At 47.5% G+C, this 16,580-nt stretch overlaps 1 protein-coding gene across 1 annotated transcript in view; it reads left to right on the forward strand.

Annotated features, from left to right (window-relative positions):
• Positions 1-16,580, forward strand: part of Hkdc1 (hexokinase domain containing 1) — a 38,548-nt gene that overhangs the window by 7,417 nt on the left and 14,551 nt on the right. Inside the window, exons 3-8 of the mRNA XM_013017060.1 lie at positions 5,724-5,872; positions 5,985-6,104; positions 9,738-9,833; positions 10,831-10,930; positions 13,988-14,171; positions 15,998-16,153. Of these exons, the coding sequence (XP_012872514.1) occupies positions 5,724-5,872; positions 5,985-6,104; positions 9,738-9,833; positions 10,831-10,930; positions 13,988-14,171; positions 15,998-16,153 (805 nt within the window). The remainder of the gene's footprint in view (positions 1-5,723; positions 5,873-5,984; positions 6,105-9,737; positions 9,834-10,830; positions 10,931-13,987; positions 14,172-15,997; positions 16,154-16,580) is intronic.

Raw genomic sequence — 16,580 nt, forward strand, 5'->3', positions numbered from 1 at the left:
AAAAGATTGATAGTCATCCCAGGAATCTTTTTTTTTTCTTTTTATGTGCTAGTCCCGGGCTTAGACTCAAGGATTGGATGCTATCCCTGAGCTTTTTTGCTCAAAGCTGGTGCTCTACCACTTGAGCCACAGCTCCATCTCTAGCTTTTTGGTGTTAAATTGGAGATTAGAGTCTCGTGGACTTTTTTCACCCAAGCTAGCTTTGAAATTTGATTCTCAGATCTCAGCTTCCTGAGTAGTTAGGATTACAGACATGAGCCACAGGTGCCTGGCCCAGGCAAGGGTCTTAAACATATATTTTCCTACCCTCTAATAAAGTCTCTGATGGCATATTCTCACAGATTTCATGGATTAATGCAACACAAACCTATCCTTATAGTTCTGGTGATCAGAAGTTTGAAACATATCTCACTGCACTAAAAATCAAGATGTCTATGAGGCTGAGTTCCTTTTAGAGGTTCTAATGGGAATCTGTGTCTTTATTTTCCAGCTTCTAGAAGCACCCATAATCCTTTGCTCATGTTCCTTTCCATCCTCAAGGTTAATAGTTGTAGCTCTCCAAATCTCTGCTCACCTACTGAGCCTCTCTCTCCCTCCCCACATACAGCCCAGGATAATCTCCAACCTCAAGGTCAACTGATAATTATTTTGAGTCTATCTACAGCCTACAGTTTTCATTCCCCTTTGCCATGCATCCTTTCACAGGGTCCAGGGATTAGGAGCTAGACATCTTTGGAGGATCAGAGCATTATTTTGCCTATTACAGCCTAGAGAAGGCATCTCTGAGTTCTTCATTCTTGGCCTCTGGGCAGAGCTGTAGGAGGAGGAGAAGTGGCATTTACTGAGCGCCTACTGTGTTTGTGAGATGCTAAAGACTCACTGTTCCATGCATTCCTCACAGAGCACTGTGGGGTAGCTACAGGTCAGACAGGAGTCCCGAGGAGCAAGGAAAACCCCCAATATTAAGAGTTCAATTGCTCAGAGCCTTGGATTTTCTCAAAGAGCTGGGCCCAAAGCTTAAGACACCTGAAGGGGCTTTGATTGAACTAGCTGGGTTTGGAGCCCCTCCAGCAGCAATGCTTGGGTCAAGGCAGCTTGGCTGTGTTGGTTAAGGGGCCCCTAGGACATTGTGATGGGAACACCTTGCTTCCTCGCTGGTGGGAGGCAGTTTGTGTGTGCCTCTCTGAAGGTGAGACCATCCCACTTCCATGTCTCAGCCGTGTGTCTGACAGTACTGAATGAGCACGGCAAGGGGACTGTGGTTCTTCACAGGTCATCCAGGGCCATTCTACCAAAGTGTCTGAGTCATGGGGTGGTGGGGAACTAAGTCCTCCTGGCCCGCAGAGCTACAGCCTCTCCTCCAGATACTCCCAGGGTGTGTCTCAGAAGAAAGGGAAAGTAGCCTTGGATGGTCTGGAGTCTGCGGGCTGCTTCAGAATGGTTAGCAGTGAGATGGGCCAAGTTCTAGAATCTCCTTCCTCCTCAGCTTCCTCCTTCCTTCCTTCCTTCTTTCCTCCCTTCCTCCCTCCCTTCCTTCCTTCCTTCCTTCCTTCCTTCCTTCCTTCCTTCTTTCCTCCCTCCCTCCTTCCCTCCATTCCTTCCTCCCTCCCTTCCTTCCTTCCTCTTTTCCTTCTTTCTTTCATTGCCATTCTGCAACTTGAACTCAGGGCCTGGGTGCTGTCCCTGAAATTTTTTGCTCAAGGCTAGTGCTTTACCACTATAACCACAGTTCCACTTTCAGGTTTTTGCTGGTTACTTGGAGATAAGAGTTTTATGGATTTACCTGCCCTGGCTGGCTTCAAACCTCAATCCTCAGATCGCAGCCTCCTGAGTAGCTAGGATTACAGGTGTGAACCATCAGTGCCTTTCCACATGCCTCCTTTCTTTAGGACGCAGTCCCAGGCATTCTGTTCTAGTTTGGTCCCTGCTGAGGAGTTCCTAGTGAACAGATGATCTTGGTAAATCCCAGGACTACTGTATTCCTTTTCCTTTCAGTTAAAGAGAGTGGTCAGCATGTCCCACCAACTTGTAAGGTCATTAGTTGAGGGGCCAAGGTTTCTTTCACTGCCTTTGAAGGCTCCTGTCTTACAGTCTGCTGAAATGAATGAGTAACAGAGCAAGCAGAAAAGACTGGTAATTTTATTAATATGCAGATAGGTCCACAGGAAGAGGGAAGTAGGGGTTATTAGGACTTTCTATTTCTCCTCCCTTCACCTGATCCCACCTGAGCCTTCCAGGCCTACCCACTCTTACTGGGGAACTGCACCAACCTGTCTTGGTCATTTTTAAAAATTAATTAATTTGTTTATTTTGTCAGTCATGGGGCCTGACCTCTGGGCCCAAGCACTGTCCCTCAGCTCTTCAGCTCAAGGCTAGCGCTCTACCACTTGAGCCACAGCACCACTTCCGGCTTTTTCTGCCTGTGTGTGTAAGGTCTACCATGGGAAGGTGGAGCACACTCCTCCCTCCTCTTGGTTAAGTCTCTGCCCAGTACCTGTGTCACCTAGGTAACCGACACACTTGAAGGCAGTCACCTCCCCCCCTCCCTGAGGTCACATCCCCATCTGATGTAGCCACACCTTCTTCTGCCCCTTGCCTTGATAAGTCCTGGCCCAGATGTGGTTCGACCCTTTTTTATTCCTGCTGCGAGGGCTTCCAACTTGACCACAAGCATCCTGCAAATAAAACCTTCCCTTGCCTGAGTACCATGTATTGCTCTCTTTCCCCAGCTGCCAATTTATTCACTTAACAATGTGGTGCTGAGGAATCAAACCCAGGGCTTCATGCATGCAAGACAAGCGCTCTACCACTGAGCCACCTTCCCAGCCCTGTCCTGGTCATTTTTAAGAGTCTGTGTCTTCTTCTGACAGTCACACAGCAAGTGCCTCTGGGAAACATCCAGCCCAAGATTATGACAGAAATGGTGATTACAATTCTTTGGCCCTACTCCAGCTGGCTGACTTCTTGACCTCTGACACTATTCCTTGGTAGGCTTTGGGTGAGCCTTGGAGTCTCAAGGAAATCATCCAGCACCACCTGAGGGGCCCATAGGTGTGTACCATGGAAGAGCATAAGATTCCAATTCACCTGGGCCATTCCTAGTCATGGTTTCCCAGGCCTTTCCCTCTGCCCACTGAATCTCCAGGAATCTGTGCATTAAGTCACACACGGCATATCTGGGTGGGGAGCTGCACTAGGGAGTGGGAAAACAGAAACACAAGCCTTGGCAGTGGCTCAGGAGAAGGGAGCCCCCGGTTTCTGAGGATCAGCAGCAGCAGACAGATAGATGCTCAACTGAAGCCTTCCTTCTTGGAGAACAGTTTTCATAATAATGGCGATAAAGATCCTGCAGGCCTTTTGTATCCTTTCCCTTTTTCCCTGCCTCCACAGGGCCTCCCTCCTCAGGAAGTCATTCCTCCGGGTCAGAGTCACCTCCTGAGAGGGATTTCACCATGCAGTTTCCCTGTGCAGAGGCATCTAGAATCAGAGATAGAGTGTGAATGGCAGAAGGAGGAGTTCTCAGCGTTCCCCTTCCTATGGGGACTGCGCAGTCACCTTCTGGAGTTGAAGCCAAAGCCTCCCCTGGCTGGTTGCCAGAGGCATTTCCCCAAAATCTTAATCAGGTCTTGGCTTTCCTTTCCTTAAAAATCACTCTCAGCTTTGGAATAAAGCCCGAGCTCCTGGTAGCTTTCCAACTCCTTTGGGTTTACCCTAACCACCTGTCCGCACAATTGCTGCTGCAGCGGTGTGGGCTGTCTGATCTGCGCCTGGGCTCCCGTCTCTGGATGCTGGCTGCCCCTTGCTCTCTCTCATCTCCAATCTCACCTTCCTGGAGAGCTGGGTGCTTCCCTGGCCTTCCCATCAGCAGAGCAGTATTCTAGAAGAATCCTACTAGATGAGAATGGCTATTTTCCATCCCTGTCCTTCTGACAAAATCCCCAGCTTGCCCCGCAGTCTGTCCTGTTTGCATCCCTCGCACCTCCCCCATGACGTGGCACAGAGTAGATATGTAGACTCATACTCCACGTCAAGAGTGACAGACCTGGGCTGGGAAGGTGGCTCAGTGGTAGAGTGCTTGCCTAGCATGCTCAAGGGGTTCAATTCCTCAGCACCACGTAAACAGAAGAAGCTGGAAGTGAACTGAAGAGCTGAGGGACAGTGCCCAGGCCCAGAGTTCAAGCCCCATGATGGACCAAAAAAAAAAAAGGGGTAGGATTCCTTCTCCTTCCACAAATGGATCCCCAAAACAGTCCTCTTAGGGCTGATCTAGGAAGGTAATCCCAATGTCTCCCTAGAAACAGAAGATGGATCTGTAAATGAAGATTCTGCTCACCAGCTACCTGGGAATGTGGTTAGAAGTGGGGCCTCTCAGGCCTCTCCACTGAGCCTCCTCTACATGCCACGCAGGTGCCCATGGCTGGCGCATGCGTGAGAGTGAGATTGCTGGAACAGAGAAACCCGCTGGAGCTTGTCAGGAAAGTTTGCCACGGGAGGATGTGGCGACAAAGAAGGAAACACAGGATCTGGTGGGAATCCGAGGACAGACACTGGGGTGCATTTAGGCCTGAAGCATTTTCCTCCCAGGAGCCTCTAGTTCTAGTTTTGGAGGTTTCAGGTTCCCTTCTTTTGTGTTCACAGGAGTGGCACTGATTAGCCACTGGCCCTTTACATACAGTTAACTATGGCTGCTGCTACACAGTATGAAACACAGCTACTTGGGTCTAGGTTTGTGGGCGTGGAATCCACTACAGGCATGGAAAATTCTGTACAAAGATCAAGTGGTGCATACCTGAATCTTCATCCCATCGCTGTGGTGGACACTAACTAAAGGACTGGCAGGACCATGACTTTAGACAATATCAGGGAGGGTCACTTCTCCACACATCCACATGTATCATTTCCACATGCGCATACACATGCACATGCATGCGCACACCTGTCCTGGGCCTTGAATTCAGGGCCTGGGTGCTGTTGCTGAGCTTTTTTTCTCAAGGTTTAACACTCTACTACTTGAGCCATAGCTCCACTTCTGGCTTTTATGGTAGTTAATTGGCGATAAGTGTCTCATGACTTTCTCGCCAGGCTGGTTTTAAACCAGGATCCTCAGATCTCAGCCTCCTGAGTAGCTACAATTACAGGGTAAGCCACTGGTATCCAGCTTCACCTTTTATGATTGCATCTTTCATGAGCTAGACTGGGATGCGTTCTGTTTTCTCTTTTTGAAGTGACGCTGGTCTAAAATAAAATTAAGCATTCTTAGTCATGATTTGGTCTCTGTTATCCCCACCCGCTTCGTGGAATGTTTTCCCTCTGCCTGTCAGATGGAGGGGTGCATGAGACTTTTCTCTGTGCTGTACATCCCTGTGTCGTCTCTTCTACTTCTTTATCTTGAGCTTTCCTCATGGCTGGTGCATCAGCTCTCTTCCTACTTACAGTATGCTAGCATAGGCTGAGACCACCTGCAGGAAGTGGGCTTGTGTGTGCACATTTCCTGACTGAACTGGACAGGCTGGGGCTATCAGGACAGACTTGGGCCCAGGCTCTGTCTCTGGCTGTGCCCCCTATTGTATGGCACTATGAGCTGCTCTCCAAGTATCAGCAAGTAGACAGGATCCCAGCCAGAGAAGGTACGGGTGGGAGGAAGACTTCGAGATTAAATGGAATTTCTCACATGTCCTCTTGAAATGCATGCTCTCACGCTGACTGCTTTGATTTCTTCATAGAAAATGGGGAGTTCCTTTCTCTGGATCTTGGAGGATCCAAGTTTCGAGTCTTGAAAGTGCAAGTCTCACAAGAGGGGAAACGAAACGTCCAGATGGAGAGTCAGTTCTACCCAATGCCCAATGAAATCTCTCGGGGGAATGGCGTGGAGGTACTGGCAGGCAAGGGAAGGCCTTGGGATCGGCCAGGAGAGCCTTAGTCCAGGGGCCTTCATTCATTCATTCATTCATTCATTTGTTCACTATGTGCTTTCTCTTCTACAGCTGTTTGACTATGTCGCTGACTGCCTGTCCGATTTTATGAAGCACAAAGAGTTGAAGCATAAGAAGCTGCCTCTGGGCTTTACCTTCTCCTTTCCCTGCAGACAGACAAAGCTAGAAGAGGTAAGGTAGCAGGGGCATTTTGATTTGTCTTTTCTCTACTTTGTGTTCACAGTTAGGTGACAGGTGAAGCAGAAAGCTGGTTAACATTATAACCTTGCTGGGCACGAGTGGCTCACACCTGTAGTCCTAGCTACTCAGGTGGTTGAGCTTGAGGATTGACGTTGGAAGCTAGCCCAGGCAGGGAAGTCTATGAGACTCTTATCTCCAATTAACCAGCAAAACAAAAACAAAAACCAAACAAACCAGCTCCACTCTGGAAGTGAAGCTGTGGCTCAAGTGTGATAGACCAGCAGCCATGAGCCAAAAAAGCTAAGCAAAAGGAGAGGCTCTGAGTTCAGTCCTCACAATCAATACAAGAACAAAACAAATCCCCACTGTAGCTTTGATTCTATACTTCCCATGAGCCCAGAGAGAGAGAGAATGGAATGGCTTTCAGTGATTCTCAAACCTTGCTGTGTACCAGAATCCTCTGCAGGGCTTGGGAGACAGATCACTGGGCCTTTTAGAGAGGTGGTCTGCAGCAAGAACAAAATTTGCATTTCTATCAGGAGAGGCCATGCTCCCAGTCTGAGGAGCACACTTAGGATGCTGACGCTAGAATGAGAGGCTTCAGGCATCTCACGCCTGAGCCCTTAGGATGAGGACTGGGTCAGGAGCAAACATGTATTGAGCAGACCCAGCACAGTGGGTATATAGTCTCAGCCATGTTACCAGCAGGGCAGGAATTCAGGCCTGTGTGTGTCTCAGTTCTTCATTTTGTGAACAGAGGAAGCCCATCCCAATCCTCTGTGGAAAATCTAAGAAAATAGATAACAGGCCATGTAAAATGACTTTCTGGCCAAGGAGGGTGCCTCAAACCTGTAATCCTAGCTACTTGGGAGGAAGAGATCAGGGGATCATGATTTAAATCCAAACTGGGCATAAAGTTGAGACCCTAATTTAAAAAATAATAATAAATGCAAAAATGACTGTGTGGTTCAAGTGGTAGAGCACCTGCCTAACATGTGCAAGACTTGGAGTTTGAACTTCAGTAGCAAAAAAAGAAAAGATATAGAGGAGGACAGCCTCTGGGGCTAGAAATTTATTGTAAGAATTCAGGTCTCCTCAGGAAATGGAAACAAAATGTAAAAGAGAGAGATGGGGGGATGGCCAGGAAGGTCGATTAGTAGTAGAGTGCTTGCCTAGCATGCATGAAGCCCTGGGTTTGATTCCTTAGTACCATATAAACAGAAAAAGCCGTAAGTGGTGCTGTGGCTCTAGCTTTGAGCGTAAGAAGCTCAGGGACAGTGCCCAGGTCCTGAGTTCAAGCCCCAGGTCTGGAACACACACACACACACACACACACACACACACACACACACACACACACACAAGAGTCAGATCTCTCTGTTTTTCTGGTCCTTGGGTCTTGAACTCAGCCTGGGTTCTGTCCTTGAGCTCCTTTTGGCTCAAAGCTAGTGCTCTTCTATTTGAGTCACAATGCCATTTATGGCTTTTTATGAGTAGTTTATTGGAGATAAGAGTCTCATAGGGACTTTCCTGTCAGAGCTGGCTTCCAACTGCGATCCTCAGATCTCAGCTTGCTGAGTAGCTAGGATTATATGCTCAAACCACAGGCTAGATCTCTCTCTCTCTAATAAAGTCCATTGCTTTAGCCTATGAAGGAAGAAGTTAGAAAGCTGCCACACGGTGGCGCTGTGTTGCTCTTGTGCTCCTGCAACTTGGGGTCAGTGTGCATTGAGAGACCTGTGATTACAGTGTTGAAATCTAATAATGTTGGGCCCTCTATTTGCTCTGTGATACCTATGACCATCTCCTAATCTCTAAATCTGTTTCTTTATCTATAAGCTGAGGAGACTGGAAGAAGTATGGTTGGGGAATGTGTGATCTTGAGCTTAGACTTCAGTGATTCTATTAACTTCGAAGTTTTTTGCTGCTCTGAATAATTCTACGATTTATGTGGGATTTCAGAAGAGAAAGTCTTCTAAAACACGATTTGTAAAGAAATAATTGATAATGCAACTTGAGAACCTTTTTTTTCCAAGATAAAAATTAAGTTCTTGAGGGGGCCCTACAGGGCAAAAGCCATGCGTTAGTTTTGTTTTGCGTATCTGCAAATAATACAGTTTATAATTCATAGCTATCATAAGAGCCTGTGCAACTGTAGCATTTCCACTATACAATGAAGAAATGGAGGTGCCAAATGTTCTGACTCTTGGACAATTACTTCTGATTACTATATATGATGTTTCAATAAACTTAGATGAGAGGAATAAAGATGTTGAGATTAGAAAATGCCTCTGCAGCAACACTGAGTCTATTCAAAATAGTCAAGATATGGAAATCTACCTAACTGCCCATAAACAAATAGGTGGGTCCACATTTGGAATACTATTTAGCCACAGAAAGAGGTAATTTTGTCATTTGTGGCTATGGATGGAGCTTGAGGTCATTGTGTTAAGTGAAATAAGCCAAGCAGGCAAAGCTGACTCATTTTTGGAATCTAGAAAAACTAAGCTCATAGAAGCAAAAGGTAGAATGTTGATTACCATAAGCTGGGAAGGGGCGGGAGGAGGGATGATAGAGAGTAGATGCAAAATTGCAATTACAAAAGAGAAGTAAGTTCAGTATTCCTTCTATAGAAAGGTGGCTATAGAGCCGGGCGCTGGTGGCTCACGCCTGTAATCCTAGCTACTCAGGAGGCTGAGATCTGAGGATCGCGGTTCAAAGCCAGCCGGGGCAGGAGAGACCGTGAGACTCCTATCTCCAATAAACCACCAGAAAACCGGAAGTGGCGCTGTAGCTCAAGTGGTAGAGTGCTTGCCTTGAGCTGAAGAGCTGAAGGACAGCGCCCAGGCCCAGAGTTCAAGCCCCACGACCGAAAAAAAAAAAAAAAAGAAAGGTGGCTATAGGTAACCAAACAGTGTTATTTAAAAATAAATAAGAGAGAGGACTTTGAATAGAATCACCACTAAGGGATGACAAACGTTTGAAGTGTTATACCAATTATCATGTTTTTTCCCCAGTACTGGGCCCAATTCAGGGCCTCTCATTTGCTTTACCACCTGAGCTATACCCTAGATCTTTTGTTTCTATTTCATTTCTCAGATAAGGTCTCACTTACTTTGTTTGGTCTGGCCTTACATTTGCAATCCTCCTACCTCTGCCTCCCAAGTAGCTAAGATTATAAACATGAATCACTGTGCCCAGTTTAGTTACCTGATTTGGTTATTCCACATTGTATCCACGTACTGAAACATCACACCATATCCCATGCGTATATACAATTATTATATGTCACTTAAAAACACAATGAACCCTCACATGAGGAAGCTAGATCTAATCTATGCCGAAACATGGTAAATTATACAGGCCTCTCGACATTCACACACAGCGAGATCAAAAGGAGGTACTCCTAGGAGAGGGACATAAAGGCACAATGCCCATGAGCATCTGAGCATATCAAATAATATTTATTGGAATGAACTCCAGGAAATGGGGAAAGGAACACTAGGAGAAAGAATTGGGGTGCTTTGGTTAGCGAGGAGAAGCCCATGGGCTTGCTCTGTATGACATTTCTGCTTATGCCACATCAAGCAACTCCTTCATTTGGGCTCTGAACTCTTCTCCCAGGGCGTCCTGCTTTCTTGGACTAAGAAGTTCAAGGCACGTGGAGTTCAGGACACTGACGTGGTGAGCCGTCTGACCAATGCCATCAAAAAGCATAAGGTGAGTGATTCACTTTAGCCCAGGGCCTCTCCTACTCCCAGTTTCCTTCTCTTGGGGGTCTTGTATTGTACCTGCCTGAAAAGAGAACCAGAGAAGGATTTGGGGTGGGGTGGGGTCTCACGTAGTGTAGGTGAGGGCAGTTTAGGTAAGGGAAACGATCAATCTTCAGTTGTGGGGCTGGCTCCATCACCATGAAGAGGCAGCCCCTGTCTCCCTCACCCCCCTCCCCGCTACAGCCCTTCAGGGGGGTTATCCTGAGATGTGTGGTGCTTCCACCTCTCCTCTCTGAAACTCAATAGGTGTTTTTTTTCAGTCATGGGGCTTGAACTTGGGGTTTGGGCGCTGTCCCTAAGCTCTTTTGCTCAAAGCTAGCACTCTATCACTTTGAGCCATGGCTCCACTCCCAGTTTTCTGGTAGTTAGAAATAGGAGTCTCAGGGACTTTCCTGCTCACTCTGGCTTTGAACCTTGATCCTCAGATCTCAGCCTCCTGAATAGGATTATGAAGTGAGCCACTAGTGCCCAGCTGATCACTTTCTTTTTAATCTCGCCCTCGATTCCATTTTCCACTTTCTGTTCATTGAATATCTTTATTGGTTGAACATATTTGATAATAATTTGTATAATTGCAAAGCAATACTTGCTCCTTGCTGAAGAAATTGCTCATTACCCCCAAGGGGCTGGGGATAATGAACCCAGGACCTCTGAAATGCTGGGCAAGCTCTCTACTGCGGAGCTGTACTGCAGATTTTGCAGTGTAGCTTTCCTGGTAGGCAGTCCCCAAATTCCCCTCATACAGAACCCGTCACCCTTAATGCAGAAGCATAATGTCCCCTCTTGGGCTCCCTTTGACCTTGACAAAGGCCTGTTTCTTCCACCCTGGCTCAGCAGACAATGTCTAGTGATGTCTCCGTTGTTTTCACCTCCTCTGTTGGAAGGGGAGAGGGGATCCCATCTTCTTCCCAGCTCTGATGCCTTCTGGGCCTTGTGTTCAGCAGGACCTGGACGTGGACATCCTGGCCCTGGTCAATGACACTGTGGGTACCATGATGACGTGTGCCTACGATGATCCCTACTGCGAAGTCGGTGTCATCATTGGTGAGTGGCTGGCTTGTGTTCTGGAGGTGGGCAGGGGATGCTGAGTCAGCAGACTCTAAGTAGGAAGGGCACTGAAGCTGACTATGTAAGGAAAAGCAGCCCAGAGACACGAGGAGTTCATGCATTCATTCATTCATTCATTCATTCAATGAATGTCCCAAGAGTACCGGTGGTATGTTGGGCCTTGTCCTGTGTGTAGGACACCCATGTATGCTCCTGGGGCACGCTGGTTGGAGGAGGGGAGAAGGCCAAGAAGATCTAATCTAAGAAACACATGTGGTGGTGGTTAGTGTGGAAATGTGGGGGGGGGGGGGGAGAGCAGAGGGCTGCTGTGAGGGGGGCATCCGGCCAAGGAACTCAGTGACAAAGACAGAGAGCCATTCAGAAATGGAAGGGAGAGTCCCTGGCAAAGAAGAAACCTCTGGTCTCTGAGCTGGGAATGAGGCTGGGGTGTCCAAGGTACCCCAAAAAGTTGATGGTGTCTGAACCAGGTCAGGTGAGGGAAGGCTGAGTGGCGGACCATTCAGGGCAGAGAACTGGATGTGTTGGATGCATCATGGAGGGCATGGGACATGGGGAGGGCATGGGACATGGGAAGGCCTCCAGGAGATGGGTGGGGAGGCACTGGTGGATGATGGGTGGGAGGATAGATGATTGGGTGTGCCTTTAAAAAAAAACCTCACTTCTGTCAGATGCCAGTGGCTCATGCCTGTAGTACTAACTACTCAGGAGGCTAGGTTCTGAAGATCACAGCTCAAAGCCAAACTGGGCAGGAAAGTCTGTGAGACTCTTATCTCCAATTAACTACCAAAATGCCAAAAGTGAATGGTGCTGTCGCTCAAATGTAGAGCACTAGCCTTGAGCAAAAAAGCCTAGGGACAGTACCAAGGGCTTGAGCTCAAGTCTCAGAACTGGCACACAATTTTTGTTGTTGTTGTTGTTGGTCATGGGGCCTGAACTCTGGGCCTGGTCGCTGTTCCTCAACTCTTCAGCTCAAGGCTAGCACTCTACCACTTGAGCCACAGCACCACTTTTGGCTTTTTCTGTTTATGTGGTGCTAAGGAATTGAACCTAGGGCCTCATGCATGCAAGGCAAGCACTCTACCACTGAGACACCTTCCCAGCCCCAACACACACAAAGCAAGCTTGATGCCAGTAGCTTGCCCTGTATCCTAGCTACTCAGGAAGCTGAGATCTGAAGATCATGGTTCAAAGCCAGCCCAAGCAGGAAAGTCCATGAGACTCTTATCTGCAATAAACCACCAGAAAACGGGAAGTGGTGCTGTGGCTAAAGTGGTAGAGCACTGGCCTTGAGCTGAAGAGCTGAGGGTCAGTGCCCAGGCCCAGAGTTCAAACCCCACAACTGACCTCCCCCCAAAAAAATAAAAGCAGCCTTATTGAGTCATTAAAATTCTCTTGCTTTAGATGTACAATTCAATGTTGGTAAATTTATACAAAATTTGTAATCATCCATTCTTGTGGTTCTTTTTCTTTTTTATGCCAGTACTAGGGCTTAAACTTGAGCCTCAAACTCCCTTAGTTTTTTTCATTCAACACTAGCACTCTACCACTTGAGCCACAGCTCCAGTTCTGGCTTTTTGGTGGTTAATTGTACATAAGAGTCTCACAGAATTTTCTGCCTGAGTTGGCTCCAAATCTCAATCCTCCAATCTCAGCCTCCTGAGTAGTTATCCACCAGTGTTTACTGTGTATCCATCCATTCTTTTTTTTTTTTTTGGTCCGGTTGTGGGGCCTGAACTCTGGGCCTGGGTGCTGTCCCTCAGCTCTTCAACTCAAGGCTAGCACTCTACCACTTGAGCCATAGCGCCACTTCCCGCTTTTTTCTTTTTGCTTATGTGGTGCTGAGGAATCAACGCAGGGACTCAGGCATGCAAGGCAAGCACTCTACCACTGAGCCACCTTCCCAGCCCCCATCTATTCTAATTATAGAGTCTATCCACTATCTCAGGAGATTTCAAAGTAATGTTATTTATTTGTACTCAGTGTTTGAGACATTTCTTTGGATCATTTTTTGTACCTGAACATCGCTTTATTGGGTAATAATCCCTATCAAAGGTAAAATGTAGCTTATGGTAAGAACAATTTAATGGCCAGTCATGAGTAATGAATTTTGTGTGTGTGTGCTAGTCCTGGGACTTGAACTCAGGGCACTGAGCACTGTCTCTGAGCTTCTTATGCTCAAGGCTAGTGCTCTACTACTTGGGCCATAGCTCTACTTCCAGCTTCTTTTGGTAGTTTAATGGAGATGAGAGTCTCAAAGACTTTCCTACCTGACTTTGAGCTGTAATCCTTAGATCTCAGCCTCCTGAGGAGCTAGACATGAGCTACTGATGCTTGGCTAATATTTTTAATATCAAACAGAGAGGAATATAAATAGCTTCAACTGAATATTAACAATTACTCTGGGGCTGGTAGCTGGTGGCCCACATTTATAATCTTAGCTACTTAGGAGGCTGAGATCTGAGGATCATGGTTTGAAGCCGGCCTAGGCAGGAAAGTCCATGAGCCTCTTCTCTCCAATACACTACTCAGAAAAAGCCTGAAGTTAAAAAAAAAAAAAGAAAAGAAAAAGCCTGAAGTGGCTCAAGTGGTAGAGCACATAGCCTTGAGCAAAAAAAACCTCAGAAACAGTACCTGGCCCCTGAGTTCAAGCCCCAAGGCTGAAAAAAAAATTACTCTAGATTGGTGAGGGTTTGGTTTATATATTTACAAGGTTAGCTTAACTCCTCTTCCTCCTCTTATTGTAAGTGGGTGGGGATAGCTCTTACACATATTATCAGGATCTGTCTCCCAATAACTGCATTTGTAGTAGCAAACCACTAACCACACCCTGAGAAATATACAGAGGACATGCCAGCTCCTTTCTTATGATCCCCGTCTTGGGAAAGCTCCTTTCCTCTGCAGAACCAGGCCCTGGGGTGGAGTGAACAGCACTTTGTGTATGCTCTTAAGGAGGATGCCCAAGTCGAACTTCCTTTGTTTTGCCCAGTTGTCCCTTTCTCTTTGCCCACCCATTCTCTCTGATCTCTCTTTCAGGCACTGGCACCAACGCCTGCTACATGGAGGACATGAGCCACATCGACCTGGTGGAAGGCGACGAGGGCAGGATGTGCATCAACACGGAGTGGGGGGCCTTCGGGGACGACGGGTCCCTGGAGGACATCCGCACTGAATTTGACAGGGAGCTGGACCTTGGCTCGCTCAACCCAGGGAAGCAACTGTGAGTCCCTCCTGCTCTAATCCTGGCATCAGCATTGGGCTCACTCGGGTCCTCTTTGTCTGTGGGACAGGACTCTGGTCATGAGAAGCCATCTGTTACGAGTTTGTAAGGCAAGGCTTGTATTGACAGGTGAGCAAAGGAAATGGAGAGCTGTCCCCTAGGTCCTAACCCTAACTCTAATTCAGTCCATATTCCTGAGTACGTATGTGCATTTAAGGCATTAGATATAAGGCTGGAAACCAAATGATACGGCTGTGCCAGTCAGGTAAGTGATTGGCCACAGAAGAGCCTAGAGTGACAAGAAGGAAGCTTGCTGTTACTGTAACAAATGCCTGAGATAATCAACAAAGGTTTATCTTAGCTCATAGTCCATGCTCCATTCATTCTGTTGCTTCTGGGTCAGTGGTGAGCCATGGCAGAAGAATGTGCTAAAGGAAGCCTAATTATCTCATAGCTGGATGCAAAAGAGACAGAGCAAGAAGAAAGGGATGCAGGGGCTGGGAAGGTGGCTCAGTGGTAGAGCGCTTGCCTTGCATGCATGAGGCCCTGGGATCGATTCCTCAGCACCACATAGGCAAAAAAAAAAAAAAAAAAGCTGGAAGTGGCACTGTGACTTAAGTGGTAGAGCACTAGCCTTGAGCTGAAGAGCTGAGGGACAACACCCAGGCCCAGAGTTCAGGCCCCATGACCGGACCCCCCCCCAAAAAAGAAAGGGATGCAGTCCAAATATCCCCTCAAAAGGGATTGGAGGCATGACTCAGGTGGTAGAGCACCAGTCAATGTGCAAAAGCATCAGATATTGAATTCAACTCTCAATGGTGGGATAAAGAAGAAGAAGGAAAAGAAGAAGGAGGAGGAGGAGGAGGAATAGGAGGAGGAGGAAGAAGAGGAAGATGAGAAGAAAGAAAGAAAGAAAGAAAGAAAGAAAGAAAGAAAGAAAGAAAGAAAGAAAGAAAGAAAGAAAGAAAGAAAGAAAGAAAGAAAGGAAGGAAGGAAGGAAGGAAGAAAGAAAGGAAGAAAGGAAGAAAGAAAGAAGCAATATTCCCTTGAAGGACACTGTCCCAGTGACTAGAAGATCTTTCACTAGGCCCACCTCTTTTTTTTGGGGGGGGGTCCAGTCGTGGGGCCTGAACTCTGGGCCTGGGCGCTGTCCTTCAGCTCTTGAGCTCAAGGCTAGCACTCTACCACTTGAGCTACAGCGCCACTTCCGGCTTTTTTCTTTTTGCCTATGTGGTGCTGAGGAATTGATCCCAGGGCCTCATGCATGCAAGGCAAGCGCTCTACCACTGAGCCACCTTCCCAGCCCCTAGGCCCACCTCTTAAAGGTGCCATTACCTCCCAGTAGTGCTGCAGACCAAGCCTTCCATACATGGGCCTTTGAGGGGCACACCAAATCCAACCCATAGCAGCATCTTTAGTCTCTTGCACAAAAGCTCCATGTAGGAGCAGAAAGCACCTGTGTCTGTGACTTGCCTTGCCAGGCCATAGCTGACTTATTGTAAGAAGCTACCTGAGGCCTGTGGCATTGACGTTCCCGATGCCCAAAGCGACAATGGCAGCCCCATGGCTGAGGGAACGGAGATAAAGATTTGGAGTCCAGTACTTCTGGAGTAGGAAAGAATCTTAACCCTTCCTCTCCTGGACTAGATGAGGATGGTTCATCTCAATGAAGTGGTCCTCTCCTCCCAACGTCATTCCTTGACTGCGTGGGAGACTCTCAGTCCCTTGGGCTCCTGCCCTGCACATGCCCAAGACTCCTGGGCTTTGGGAGGTGATGCTTTGTGGCCAAACACATTGCTTCCACTGATGTGTTCCCTGAATTGCAGGTTTGAGAAGATGATCAGTGGTCTGTACCTGGGGGAACTTGTCAGGCTCATCTTGCTGAAGATGGCCAAGGCTGGTCTACTGTTTGGCGGTGAGAAATCCTCTGCTCTCCACACCAAGGGCAAGATCGAAACACAGCATGTGGCTGCTATGGAGAAGTAAGCCACCAGCCATATGCCCCACTACCTTACCTCTGCAGAGGGCTGGGAGGTAGTGGCAAAGGGTAGGGTGTTCAGGTGATAGGGGAACAGTAGGTGTCCCTCCTTCACAGCAGGCTTCGGGACTGGGCACAGATTTGGGCGGGTTAGCAATTTTTTCCATGACTCAGATGCCATATTATGGTTGTCTTTATCAGCCAGGGACTCAGCTGTCAGAGGGCCATTTTTTCTCCATGTCTTGCAATGTTTTTAGGATGTTGGATCCATTTGAGAATCTGATTCATTTCAGATGCATTATCCCCCAAATGCACATTTATGTACAGTTTTACTACACTCTCAGGGCATTCTTGCAGCTTGGAAAGCCTGTATGTGAGATCCAAACTAAGAATTTCGTGTGTGTGTGTGTGTGTGTGTGTGCATGTGTGAG

This window comes from Dipodomys ordii, unplaced genomic scaffold, assembly GCF_000151885.1.
Source record: "Dipodomys ordii isolate 6190 unplaced genomic scaffold, Dord_2.0 Scaffold34, whole genome shotgun sequence".
Lineage (NCBI taxonomy): Eukaryota > Metazoa > Chordata > Mammalia > Rodentia > Heteromyidae > Dipodomys > Dipodomys ordii.